The sequence below is a fragment of the Paramisgurnus dabryanus genome, chromosome 3 (genome assembly GCF_030506205.2).
Source record: "Paramisgurnus dabryanus chromosome 3, PD_genome_1.1, whole genome shotgun sequence".
In the NCBI taxonomy this organism is placed as follows: Eukaryota; Metazoa; Chordata; class Actinopteri; order Cypriniformes; family Cobitidae; genus Paramisgurnus; species Paramisgurnus dabryanus.
In genome coordinates, this window is record NC_133339.1 from 18874654 (window position 1) to 18888157 (window position 13504).

General features: G+C 38.4%; 2 protein-coding genes across 3 annotated transcripts in view; both read left to right on the top strand.

Moving 5' to 3' along the window:
- smurf2 (SMAD specific E3 ubiquitin protein ligase 2) overlaps window positions 1-5355 on the top strand; it is a 72537-nt gene extending 67182 nt beyond the window's left edge. The window contains exons 18-20 of the mRNA XM_065252870.2: window positions 1739-1940; window positions 2200-2275; window positions 3246-5355. Of these exons, the coding sequence (XP_065108942.1) occupies window positions 1739-1940; window positions 2200-2275; window positions 3246-3345 (378 nt within the window). The 3' untranslated portion in view covers window positions 3346-5355. The remainder of the gene's footprint in view (window positions 1-1738; window positions 1941-2199; window positions 2276-3245) is intronic.
- A 2338-nt stretch (window positions 5356-7693) lies between these two features.
- On the top strand, window positions 7694-13246 carry ddx5 (DEAD (Asp-Glu-Ala-Asp) box helicase 5). Of its 2 annotated transcripts, none has more exons than XM_065277888.2 (13): window positions 7694-7858; window positions 8578-8749; window positions 9444-9540; window positions 9626-9759; window positions 9837-9902; window positions 9986-10127; window positions 10212-10372; window positions 10520-10692; window positions 10821-10931; window positions 11014-11075; window positions 11156-11215; window positions 12216-12450; window positions 12576-12749. In XM_065277888.2, exons 1-13 carry the CDS (start codon window positions 7815-7817, stop codon window positions 12607-12609), a joined length of 1491 nt encoding a protein of 496 aa, XP_065133960.1. In that variant the 5' UTR covers window positions 7694-7814; the 3' UTR covers window positions 12610-12749. The 2 variants fall into 2 exon arrangements, with proteins under 2 accessions (XP_065133960.1, XP_065133959.1); XM_065277887.2 differs by having other exon boundaries at window positions 7695-7858; window positions 12216-12437; window positions 12576-13246.
- The last annotated feature ends 258 nt before the right edge of the window (window positions 13247-13504 follow it).

Here is a 13504-nt window from a genome sequence, read left to right on the forward strand (position 1 = left end):
CTTGTCTAATTGAACATAAACAGCTGGATGTTTATCAGTACATTAAAGCAAAGCAGTTTTAAAGCTGCCTTGTGTCTTAAAGTGACAGACAGTAACCTGGTGCTTTCTGTGTCAGAAATGTTTATTACACACCAAAAATTAAAATCACTCCTTACTCTTAACTGAACAAGCTTCTGCAGCTCCACATTTAAAATCCTACAGTAAGGACTGTGCAGTGTTTTATTTGTTAAATCATAGATTCTAATAGCTAATATATTTACATTTATTACAGATGCCTGAAAAGTTAAACAAGATGAGTATAGTCTTATGATTAAAAGAAAAAACTAAACATTTGCTTGTCAGAAGCATTGTTGTAGTGACAGCCAAAATACATTGGCCTATATGTTATTTTAAATAAAACTTTCAATAAATTTTTGTTAAACTGTATTTTCTTAATGTTCTTAGATTAAAAAAAGTGTGTCTGCAGAAGAGCAAAGTCCTGCAGACACCTTGGTACAATGTTTAAGAGGTCTTAAATAAACAGTAGCACAGCATCTTTCTTTGGTGCTATTAAAACCACCACAACAAACCTGGATGTAGCTTTTTTATTATATACCAATGAATCGCACTTTAAATCGCGAATCGCAATTTTGATCAGAAAAATCGCAATTAGATTTTTTCTCCGAATCGTGCAGCCCTATCAGGCGCTGCATAATATCATTGCGCCTCCTGCAGCCATGTTACGGCTGCAAAGTCCTTGATTATTATGCCAGAATGAAAGTATAGTTCCTAGCCATATCTGCCTAGAAAAGCACAACTTTTAATTTTCTGTCGGTCTTAGTACACGATGTAACTACAGGAGAGTCAAGTTTTAAATGGGAAAAATATTGAAACTCTTTGGTTATTTTTGAGAGCGTTGCTAATGGTCTAATCAGATTCAATGGATTGTGCTAAGCTATGCTAAAAGTGCTAGCACCAGACTCTTGAAATCAGCTGAATGAATTCCAAAACCGTAAGAATCAAATGTTAAACTCTAGGGGAGCTGGAAAATGAGCATATTTTCCAAAAAAGGTGGAGTGTTCCTTTAAAGGCCACATATTATGCTCATTTTTACAAGATGTTATATAAGTCTTAATGTATCTGGGAAGTTTCAGCTCAAAATATTTCACAGATTATTGAATATATAGCATGTCAAAAATAATATTTGGTTGGGAGCAACAAAGCACTGTTAAATGCAACCTTACCAACAGACAGTGAGTCCTTCTGGATCAAAATAAATCTGATTCCTGTGAATACAGTCTGAGATAGTAGTATCTTTAGCCGCATTAGTGTTACAACACATTTAAAAACCTTTCTAGTAAAAATAACCAGTCAATCAGTGGCCGTAGGTGGGGCTTTATCAGTGTGACATCACATTAACAAGGGAATCAAAACAGCATGTCTAATGAGACTGCTGGGGATTAAAAAAAGGAGGCGTGGGTGGATTTGTTTCATTGTAGGGTGGTTGTGTTCACACACTGCCAACACACATTTATGTCCAAACATAAATTGGACACATTTTGCATAATATATGTGCCCTTTAAAGTGTACTTCCTTAAACATATGCATTATAAACAATGTTATACAACAAAGGAATACTGCACCCAAGAATTAAAAGTCTTAGTGTTTCTTTCTTCCATGGAACACAAAAGAAAAGTTAATAAAGAGTAACATGCTCTACCAGTTGACAGGTATACTAATACAAAATGTGTTCGTTCAGCTTATCGTGTGCGGCCTCGGTAAGATCGACATCAACGACTGGAAGTCAAACACTCGTCTGAAGCACTGCACGCCCGACAGTAACAGTGTGAAGTGGTTCTGGCGGGCCGTCGAGTCGTATGATGAAGAGCGGAGAGCCCGACTGCTTCAGTTTGTCACCGGTTCCTCAAGGGTGCCACTGCAAGGATTCAAAGCCCTGCAAGGTACGTGATGTCATTTCCTGTAGGACTGTCTGTGTGCTCATTTGGGATCCTGAAGGCTCTCGATGTACACATGCATTCGTTTCATACGGTTTTGTTGTGTTAAAAAAGTACTCCTTATTTTGTTAATAAATGGGTGTTTTAGGGATTTGATTTACTGATATGATGTTGTAATGGTTCAAACTAATCCCTAGCAAATGATTTTAGAATCAAGATGTTGATGTTGAGTTGTTAATATTTGTACTTAAACTCTGTACCGCAGGTGCCGCTGGACCACGTCTCTTTACCATTCACCAGATTGATGCCAGCACCAATAACTTGCCCAAAGCACACACTTGGTAAGCATATTTTTGTATGGGATGTACATAGACTAATAGTTGATCAACATGGGTTTTTAAAAATGGTACATCTGTATAATTATATACAATTTACAGAAACTGAATCAAAAACAGAATACGGCCAACGGACATTGGCGAATGCATTAAAGGATTAATAAATTTTCTTAAAAAAATCTAGATAATTTACTCACCACCATGTCATCCAAAATGTTGATGTCTTTCTTGGTTCAGTCGAGAAGAAGTTATGTTTTTTGAGGAAAACATTCCAGGATTTTTCTCATTTTTCTCATTTCTCATGACGTCAAGAGGTCACAGATAATGAATGCGAAACTACGCCCCAGTGTTTACAAGTGTGGAGAAAGAGGGCCGTTCCAACGTTGTTGTATGTCAACTGATACTAATTAATGTCTTTGTGTTAGTTTATTGTTTAAAATGCTTTGCAAATATGTGTTTCATATATATAACACGTGACCTTTCGACTTCATTACGCAATTACGTGAGGTCGCGCTGGCGCGTCACAGGACCGGAGATAGACAAGAAGTTGTGGTTTAAAAGTGCTTTTTTTATTTTTCTTGCCATAAATGACAACTGTTTCGCTAGATAAGACCCCTATGCCTGGTCTGGGATCATTTAGAGTCCTCTGAAACTGCAATTTTTAACTGCATTAAAACTGTTTAGTGTTGGGGTCCATTAAAGTCTATTAAAATGAGAAAAATCCTGGAATTTTCCTCAAAAAACATAATTTCTTCTCGACTGAACAAAGAAAGACATAAACATTTTAGATGACATGGTGGTGAGTAAATTACCTGGATTTTAAAAAAAAATTTTTACTAATCCTTTAATCTAAAAAAATGCTAATATTGTCCTATTGGTCTGGATGATGTTTCAATCTGTCACCAGTGTTTGTATTTTGATGGACCTCAGACACTTATTCACAACCACAATTTATTTTTATTCACTTATATTTCAGCTTTAACCGAATCGACATTCCTCCGTACGAGACCTACGACAAACTCTACGACAAGCTGTTGACGGCCATCGAGGAGACCTGCGGCTTCGCTGTGGAATGATAGCGGTTGCAGAGGAAGCTTTCTCCGGGGTGGGACGCACCTGTCAGGCAGCCGACAGAAGCCTCACGTTTCCCCCTGCGGATGAGGAAGTTTAAACAGGAAGGCCTCAGGAAGGGTGGATTATAGCGCAGCACTCCTGATGCTGCTATACGAGTTCATTTGAAAAGAAGAGAAGAAGCAACTTTCTTTTCAGCTGCTAGTAACTCTTTAACAATTTACTCACTATTTTACGGATCCTCCTCTTCCTGTTGTTTTTTTTTTTTAGTCCACACGATGATTTTTTTTAGCATTAAGACAAAAGATATTAACAGTATTTCATGTAGCATTTGTACCAACTAGACTTTAAAAGAGGCTGAAGAGACTTTAGCGAGGAGGATGCAGACAAGCTGATGTAGAAGCACTACTGTCTTTACACGAAAAGGTCAAAAAGGGACTGCAACATTTTCCGTTTTGGACTTGAAGCTTTTCGTAGTACCCGCAAAACTTTTCTTGTTGATTTATCAGCAGGTTGGCGCGGTCAGCGACAGCAGGAAGTTGCGAGGTTTGCTTTCTTACAATCAGGGAAGTCAATCCTCTCCGCTGGCCTCTTTTGGGCTCCCTTACATTAAACAACATCCAACTCTACCTAGACAGACTTGAGTTATAAGCTTGTTTCAATTGAAAGAATCCTTTTGTCGGTAGGTAGTCTAGCTTTATTTTTATATGGTGTGAGGAGATGAGGTTAAACAAATCAAATTAAACAGATCTAATATATCGGCATATAAAAACCGTAAAAAATCAGTCAGGTTGACATTGGCTTGCTTTAAATTTATTTTTAGGGAAAAAATACCATTGTGAAAAAAATCAATAAATATATTGTCTTATTGGTATCAGCTTTTTTATGAAGAAATTCCAAGTCTCAGATGTTAATTAAACCCTTTAAAAATTCTAATACGATGCAAATGTATGCGCATGTTAATGAGATGTGAAATGTCTTCCATTTCTTAGCGTCTCGTTATGATGTCACTGTTTTTAAGGAAACATTCAAATTGTTTACCCCGACTCACGGAAATCAAGGGAGAGTGTTGTTTGTATCACTTGTTATTTTTGTAATTTATTATTAATCCATTGTAGTACCAATTTCCTGAACTTTTTGTACCATGCAAAAACCTCACTGGCCTTCAGTGAGCGTTACACACAAGGAGGATAGGAGCTGTATTAAAGAAGAAATACTTCTATATTTTATAGAAATACAGAAATTGGCTATAGGTGTAAATCTTGGTAGATAGAATATAACGGAAGCATGACTTATGTGCTCTTTGTAATCCTCAAAAATACACGGCTTGAAACATTAACTTTCTTCAGGATTATTCAAATGAACTGCATAAATAAACAAATGCAGTTTTATATATATATTGTTGAATGTTTTTGAGATGCTGCCTGTCTATAGCAATCCTCTATGACCATGGACTGTTGTTAAGAGTTTGCATACGCTGAAAATGAACTATACACCTTTTGTTACTTTTTTATAAATCCAGTGTAAAGAAGGAGAAAAAAATAAATAAAAAACCCTACGGATGGATCAGTTAAATATTTTAAGATGGTGCTTTGTATAGTAAAGAATATTGGTCATATATGTGGATCACTGACTGTCACTTATCTTTAATTTAATTTGATTCGAAAGAAAAAAAAATACATTTTGCACACACAATATAATGGCTGTATATAATAGGCAAAAATCTATTTACCAAACTCTTTATGGACTGAATTATTATTATATATTTCATTTAAATCTGGTGCACACATACAAATCTCTCTGTCTTCTCTTCTTTTATTATTGTTTTTGTATAGTAAAAAAGGTCTCCATATGGACTGGCGGCCCATGTTAAGACGGTTGTTCCTTTATAGCATGATTTAATGGCAACACTTCTAACTTTCATAGCTGACCGGTGCAATTTGCTACATGTAACACACACTATCATTTTTTTGTAAGAGTGTTTTATTTTTGTGTGTAATTAGATCTGATTAAACTTGCTTTCATGATGGGATAACACTGGTTGCCTGTGTCTGTAATATTATAAGTATGCAGTAGACTATTTTTGGGATTCATTCATTAAAGGGGACATTACATTTATTTTAAGATGTAAAAGAAATCTTTGGTATTCCTGGAGTAAATTTGTGAAGTTTTAGCGCAAAATACCCCACAGATAATATTTTATAGCATGTTAAAATTGCCACTTTGTAGGTGTGAGCAAAAATTAGCAGTTTTTGGGTGTGTCCTTTAACATGCAAATGAGCTGATGAAATGCAAACGCCATGACGGTGGTTTGTTGAAATTGAAACTCAATTGTGCTGTCAATTATTCTCTCTCGCTCTCTCTCTCTCTCTCTCTCTCTCTCTCTCTCTCTCTCTCTCTCTCTCTCTCTCTCTCTCTCTCTCTCTCTCTCTCTCTCTCTCTCTCTCTCTCTCATAGTGCAGTTTAAGGGGTGGTATTATTATAATAAGATACCCTTCTGACATCACAAGGGCAGACAAATTTCACTTACCTATTTTTTCACATGCTTGCAGAGAATGGTTTACCAAAACTAAATTACTTAGGGTGGCCATTCGTGCCAGTTCTGCCGGACACGTCCCCAACAGGATTTCGGGTGCGTTCTCCGGAAGTCGCGTTGCTCGACCGCATATGTCATCGAGGTTCTCACATTTCAGTTAAAATACATTAGAAAATTAATATTTATTTTCTTTTAAGACATACAACCATTGTAGTTTCATTCTTACCTTGAAATGTAATGGTTGCTTTTCTGAAATTGAACCCGAAATATTATACCTTGATGACGTATGCGGTCAACCAACGCAACTTCCGGAGAACGCACCCGAAATCCGGTTCGGGACGTGTCCGGCGGAACAGGCACAAATGGCCACCCTACTGGGTTGATCTTTTTCAAATTTTCTAGGTTAATATAGCACTTAAACTTGGAAAACATCAAATTTTCATGATATATCCCCTTTAAATGATCAACACTCCAAAAAATGCTGGGTTATTTTTAACTACCAACATTACAACAACTGTATTTGTCCCTTTTTGACCCAGGGCTGGGTTGAAAATAACCCAGCAATTTTTTGAGTGTTGTTTTTCAGTTATTAAAAGAGAAATTTCTGCTTTTTTAATAGTAAAAGGAAGTATATGCTAAATATTGGGCCAAAGCCTCATATAGTCCTTTTGTGATTCCAAGGTGGGTAGTTGAGCATTGAGCATGGTTTTGGAACAAAGGGAGCAGATTCCCCAATTAAAATAACAAAGAAATTGGACTTTATTTTAATAGGGCAGGTGAGGTGTTAATATCCCCATTTTTCTAGGTGCAAGTATTCTAGGTGTCAGACCAAGACCGTTCATTTCTCAGTCCAAGATAAAGGCTACTTTAGATGGCACATGAGGTTATATAAAACAAATCACAGATTTTTTTTTATTAATTATCATTATTTTTTTACTATTCCTATCATAAATAAAAGTATTCTCTGTTTTTAGACTACACACACTAACTCGTAAATTATTTTCCACATTGCCAGTTTCATTTTTTAAACAAATATTTATAGATGTGTTTAACCTCCTAAGATCAGCTTTGAGAGTCTTTTTTCAGATTTTTTCCAGCCATTTTGGGGTTAGGAAGAACCAATAAATATAATAAACAAATATTTTTCTTAGAACATGAAGCAGTGTATTTGTCCATGTTTGTGCACAACATGTTCCAGTTACAAAGAATTAAGTATTATGGTGCAAACAAACAACAAAAAAGTGACGTTCACGTATGTGGACACACCAGATTTTAAGAGGTTAAAGCGATTCCTTGCACAGTTTGCAGATTTGTGTTTGGGTGATAGCTTTATATGTATAAAATTGTGTGTGTGTGCCCGCGCGCGCGCGCGCGTTTGTGTTACATAAAACCTTAAACCTTGGGCATTCTCTCAAATATCATTATGTAGTTCAACCAGGGATGCCTTTTAAACACTATTTCACAAAGTCCTATGTATAATGGACTTATTGCTACATCTTTAAAGATTACTAAGAAATGAAAGCCTGTCCCTTTAATGTAGTTTTGAGACATTAAAGATGTCTGTTTTTGTACATGTGGGCTTTTGTTCAAAGCATGGTTATAGCACCATGTGATTTTATGTCTCAGGATATTTCTTAAGGACCCACAAGTAACGTTACCATGTATATACACGGTATGTATCAAATAAATAAATAAATATTACAATCTGGTACCATGTGTTTAATTCTTGATATTTAAAGCGTAATTTCACCCCCTCCCGTGCACGCATGCGCAGATACGATGCATTCGAATTGACGTCAGCGATTTACCGGAAGTCCCGTCCTTTCCTATAAAGGCTGTGAAGAACAGGCTGTGTGCGGCGTTCACCGACATCATCCCACAGCTTTACGAAAGAACGCTCAATTACTTGATTTTAAATTTATACTTTCCGATTACAATATGCCCGGATATTCAGACAGAGACCGCGGTGGCCGTGACAGAGGGTAAGATGTTTGTTTTATCGTCGAGTGAAAATCTGTACATTAGACAGCTTAATCTGGATATTTGTCGATTTGTGGATTAACAATCGACGGTTGACTCGATTTAACGAACATTTTGTTGTTATATACGCAATTTTTTTTAGGATAAAACAGGATCGTGTTTTGCTAGTGAATTCCAAGATAAAGAGATATGCGTTTCTAACCAGGTAAAATGGCGGACGAAGATCGTCTGCCATTTTTAGTGCTTATATATGCACGCTAAAACGTTAAAATACGTCGTATATTTCGAGTTGTTTTATACGAATATGTTTGTTTTTATTGGCAGAAAGACATGTTTAGCCACGAGGTTCTGATGTTATAAAATGCCGGCCGGTTTTCTCCTCTTTGTTTCCTGTCTGTAAGCGATAAAATGGCAGCGGCTTTAAAACGTGGCGCATTAAAAAATGGCACGATGGGGCCTGAAACTCGAGATATAGTTATCTATTATTCACTATTTCTGGTCTGTCTTGTGCCTGTTTAACTTGTTTTTAAATGAAATGCGCGTTTAAAATAAATATGTTGGTTTTTCCACGGTGTCCTTTGAAGGATTGAGTACCGTCAGTATTTCGGTGGTTTATCTTTTTTTGCCGTGCTGTGTCTTAGCGCATAATAATACACATTGATACTGTACCGAGGTAACGTTACTTAAACGTATTTTTTGTAACTTGTTTCATGTGCTATAGTTACAGCAATGGACCCCCACGTTTTGGAGGCAGCAGAAATGGACCTCCTCCAGGGAAGAAGTTTGGCAATCCAGGTGACCGGCTGAGGAAGAAACACTGGAACCTGGATGAACTTCCCAAGTTTGAGAAGAACTTTTACAGGGAAAACCATGACGTCGGTCGACGATCAATTGTACGTATAACGTTACTCTCACCACGTGGACAGAGTTCGTGTTATAATAGGTTCACTTTTTTACAAGGTTCAATTACCCTTATCTGAACTTGTGGATTAATCACAAAACGAGCTCCTAAAAATATTTTTAAAAGCATGAGATTAATATTTTTGATTAAGAGACGATGTGTTTTAAAGTGTCATTGAACACTTGAGTACATTTAATGGTTTTTTCACAATATTTTTAATATCCCCATTCAAAAAAGTCAGGCGGTACAACCAACTATTGTTTTTTTATTTTTTTATTCTTTCTTTACTTAAAGGCTGTATTACCTTGACATTTGAGAACATCCAAATTGTTGGACAAATGTTTTTCTGTTATCCTAACATCCCAAAAACTACAGATATTTGTGAAATTTGTTGATAGAAAAGGTTTCGACTTAAAAATTGTCAAGTATCTTTTGCGTTTTAACGGACTTTGTATGCACCGTTAACTCACCTGCCATTGTACAAGCTTAAGATACCAAAGCAAAAATTAGTTTTTATAAAAATAGGTTTTATATGATACAATAAAGTGGTGATATTCATAAATGTGTAAATTTCTTATAGCAAACAATGCCCTGGACACTACACATGTCGTCATTCACCCTCATGTTATTACTGTTTGTTCCAAGATGTCTTTTATAAAGCTGATTTGGTGTGTTATGTATTTTAGCAAGAAGTTGACCACTACAGAAGAACTAAAGAGATTACAGTGAAGGGAAGAGAATGTCCCAAACCCATTGTGAAGTTCAATGAAGCTAATTTTCCAAGTAAGTTGATGTCTGATTGAAATTCAAAATGGTCCTTATCAATATTTGCAAGTCACCTCATTGATTTTGGTTTGTTTTTTTGCAGACTATGTAATGGATGTCATTAACAAACAGAACTGGACTGAGCCAACTCCCATCCAAGCACAGGGTTGGCCAGTGGCACTTAGTGGTAAAGACATGGTTGGCATTGCACAGACCGGATCTGGGAAAACACTTTCAGTATGTGTCTTCCTCTTTTCAGCAGTTTTTTATGTGTTACAAGTTTGAGCTGGTTTTAATGAGTTTTGTGTCTACAGTACTTGCTCCCTGCTATTGTTCACATCAACCATCAACCATTCCTGGAGCACGGAGACGGACCCATTGTAAGTTTACCCTTTCTTCCGAGTAACAATGTAACTGTGTAATGCTCTCTTTAGGCCAGGTAATGACGTCTTTCTCCCAATAGTGTTTGGTGTTAGCCCCCACCCGTGAACTGGCACAACAAGTCCAGCAGGTGGCGGCAGAGTACGGCAAAGCTTCTCGTCTCAAATCCACCTGTATCTACGGAGGAGCTCCCAAAGGGCCACAAATCCGGGATCTGGAGAGGGGTATGTCTGAACTGTTCAAGCCTAAAGTTATTTTTTTTATTTATAAAAAAACACTACTTTCAACTAATTTCCTACTCTGCACAGGAGTTGAAATCTGTATCGCCACACCTGGCCGCCTTATCGATTTCCTGGAGGTTGGAAAGACAAATCTGCGCAGGTGCACATATCTTGTGCTAGATGAAGCCGACAGAATGCTGGACATGGGTTTCGAACCTCAGATTAGAAAAATTGTGGACCAAATTAGGGTACGTGCCTACATGGTTCATCCGTTTGACTTGTTGTCCCAATGCTGTATAGGTTATATATTATTAAATTGGTTTAAGAGATGCCTGATTTATAATTTAGCATTTCTAGTGGGAGAACAACATTGTAATGTCTCATGTTCCATGTAGCCTGATAGGCAGACCCTGATGTGGAGCGCTACATGGCCAAAAGAGGTGCGGCAGCTGGCCGAAGACTTTCTCAAAGAGTATGTGCAGATCAACGTTGGTGCTCTACAACTCAGCGCTAATCACAATATCCTACAGATTGTTGATGTCTGCAATGATGGGGAAAAAGAGGACAAGTAAGTTGTAATCTTAAAGTTGGCTTTGCACTTAAGGCTTTGACCCTAAAATATAGATTCAGGGTTATATTTTGCTGTAATACATAATGAAGGTTGGTTTCACAGTGTCTCATAATGAACCTTTCCAGGCTGTTGCGTCTTCTGGAGGAAATCATGAGCGAGAAGGAGAACAAGACTATCATTTTTGTAGAGACCAAAAGAAGGTGTGATGATCTGACCAGGAGGATGCGCAGGGATGGGTAAGCCATTACGCCACCCTTTTTGATGTTTTTAACTGTGTTCTCAATGCAAAAGATTTAATTTGCATTACCTATTTTGTAGGTGGCCTGCAATGGGTATCCATGGAGACAAGAGCCAGCAGGAAAGAGACTGGGTGCTTAATGGTATGCGTTCACCACCAAGAATCTTTCTTCATTATTAGCCCATTTTCCTTGTTTATAACTTAATTTTTCTTCCTGAACAGAGTTTAAATACGGCAAAGCTCCCATCCTCATTGCCACAGATGTTGCCTCCAGAGGCCTAGGTTTGTTTTAATACTATCATCTTTTTCTTTTCATCTTAAGTGAAAATTTATTAGTGGTGACTTGTCTCTTATGAAGTTTGCTGCTATCTTTAACTGCTGTGCCTTTCTGAGCCCCTCTCACCTGAAGGTGCAGTCTTGGAGGCAGGACCTTGGCATGACACATCCAGGTTCACCGGAGGGGGTTAGGAGCTCCTGTGGAGTTCTGCCTGTCTGCCAGCCAATCAAATTGCATTCGGAGGTGATTTGGAGCTCTCTGTTTGGGCGTAGTGCAAGTTGGCCCACAGGGTGATGGCATACCACGGAGAAGTGATTGTCCGCTGGGTGGTCGCACTGCGTCCTGTTCGCAACTGCTCTCGTGCAACAGATTGTACTGTTGTATATTCGCATTTTCCCAGCCCAGAGCTTTTGATGTCTACTATGATGCTATAAGGCTGTCATTGGTAGGACTGTTGTCTGAGGTTTCTTAACAGGAAGTGCTTTAGTAAATTGGCCTATGGGTTTTTTTGTTCCTTACAACGAGAGCAGTTGCTTTAATCTTCATGCCTCCGCACCGAATGCGATTACCCGGCTGGTTGATGCGTTCCCTCCTCGCTGGCTTCAGTCATGTCGAGTCCTGCCAAAGAGAATCATTTTTTCAAGTGAGCACCGGTTGGTTGGAAAGCTTGCCTGTACTGTAGTATCAAATTTAAGCCCTTAATCTGCCTCGTTTTTGAGAGCAAGTTGAGTCTTGGCAAGATGCAGCAGTTTGTTGAGGAAAATTGAGGCGTTCCATACACATTTGTAGCGAGAATAGACTTTAACCAGGATTTTTTTTTAAAAATCATTTGGAGCTCCTGCCTATCTAATGATCCTGATATTAACAATCCTTTCCTCAGCGTGGTAAGTAGATGTCCCACAATTAATTGATTCCCTTGCTAACTTATTTTTTTCCTGGCCGCTGTGGCGGCGTGCCCACGCACGCCTCTGTTCCTGCCATGGCGCGTTCATTTTTTTCAAACAGATGTTGAGGATGTCAAATTTGTCATTAACTATGACTACCCCAACAATTCTGAGGACTACATTCATCGTATCGGCCGAACGGCTCGAAGCCAGAAAACTGGGACAGCCTACACTTTCTTTACGCCCAACAACATGAAACAGGCACACGACCTCGTCTCTGTCCTCCGTGAGGCCAATCAAGCAATTAACCCCAAACTCATCCAGATGGCAGAAGACAGAGGAGGTAAATCCAATTGGTGAGATACAAGAACTGTGGCTTTACCCGCAGGCAGTTTTTGTCGCATCATCTTGCAAGGTGGTGTCTTAAATTTGTGATGGTGCCCGGTTCGTGTCGCGCTATAACTTGGATTTTCTGTTGCAGGTCGTTCGCGGGGAGGTCGAGGTGGAGGGTTTAGAGATGACCGCCGCGATCGCCACTCTGGCGGTAGGCGGGACTTCAACAGCTACAACCAAGACAACCGCAACGGCGACTCTTACGGACAAAAGAAGGTGTTTAACAGTAAGCCTCAGAACGGATCTGGAAGTTACAACAGCAGTAACAGTTTTAACCAGGGTTACGGTAATAATGGACAGTCAAACTTTAGCGGCGGCCAGTCTGGTGGTTACGGTAATCAAAGTTACCAAAGCCAGCAGTTCAGCGCCAACCAAGGAGGTGTTCAGAACGGCATGAGCCACCCTCCACAGTTCCCCTTTAACCCCCCACAGATGCCACAGTCCATGCCCCCCTTTCCCATGCCCCCACCTGCGTTCCCACAGTAAATACATTTGCTTCTCTTAATCGTTAACTGTTCTGTTCATTATTACTTGTGTAACTTTATTTTTACGAAGCAGGGTTTAAATATACATGCATCACACTAGAGCACCATGATCTGCTGTGCAGGATTGTTTTTTTCCTTTTTAGTTGAATTTTTCCATTTAACTTAACGTTATTTTGTACTATGTGGACGAAACCACGAAGGATCTTCACCTGTAAAAACGTCAGGGGCCATGTAAGGCCATTGCATGGTCTTGAAATAAAAATATTAAAAATGACAGATTGTGTTTGTTCTTGTGTCCTAAAATCCTTATGGTACTATAGGGTACAGTACTGTTTAATAGTAATGCTCATTCTAGTATGTTTTAACTGAAAGATGTTTGGTTACACATTCAATATAAGATCTGAAACCTGATGTTCGTGTTCTTATATTTACTATACGTGGTGTGTATTTAGACTGGCATTTAAGTAGGCACGATATGTTGGATAAGAGTATTTTATTATACTTGTGATGATCAATAAATAAATTCAATTTG

Coding starts and splice junctions, on each gene's coding strand:
- ddx5 (XM_065277887.2), top strand. CDS start 7,815: ATGCCCGGATATTCAGACAGAGACCGCGGTGGCCGTGACAGAGG. Junction 10,373..10,519: donor AAATTGTGGACCAAATTAGG/GTACGTGCCTAC, acceptor TGTTCCATGTAG/CCTGATAGGCAGACCCTGAT. Junction 10,932..11,013: donor AGGAGGATGCGCAGGGATGG/GTAAGCCATTAC, acceptor CCTATTTTGTAG/GTGGCCTGCAATGGGTATCC.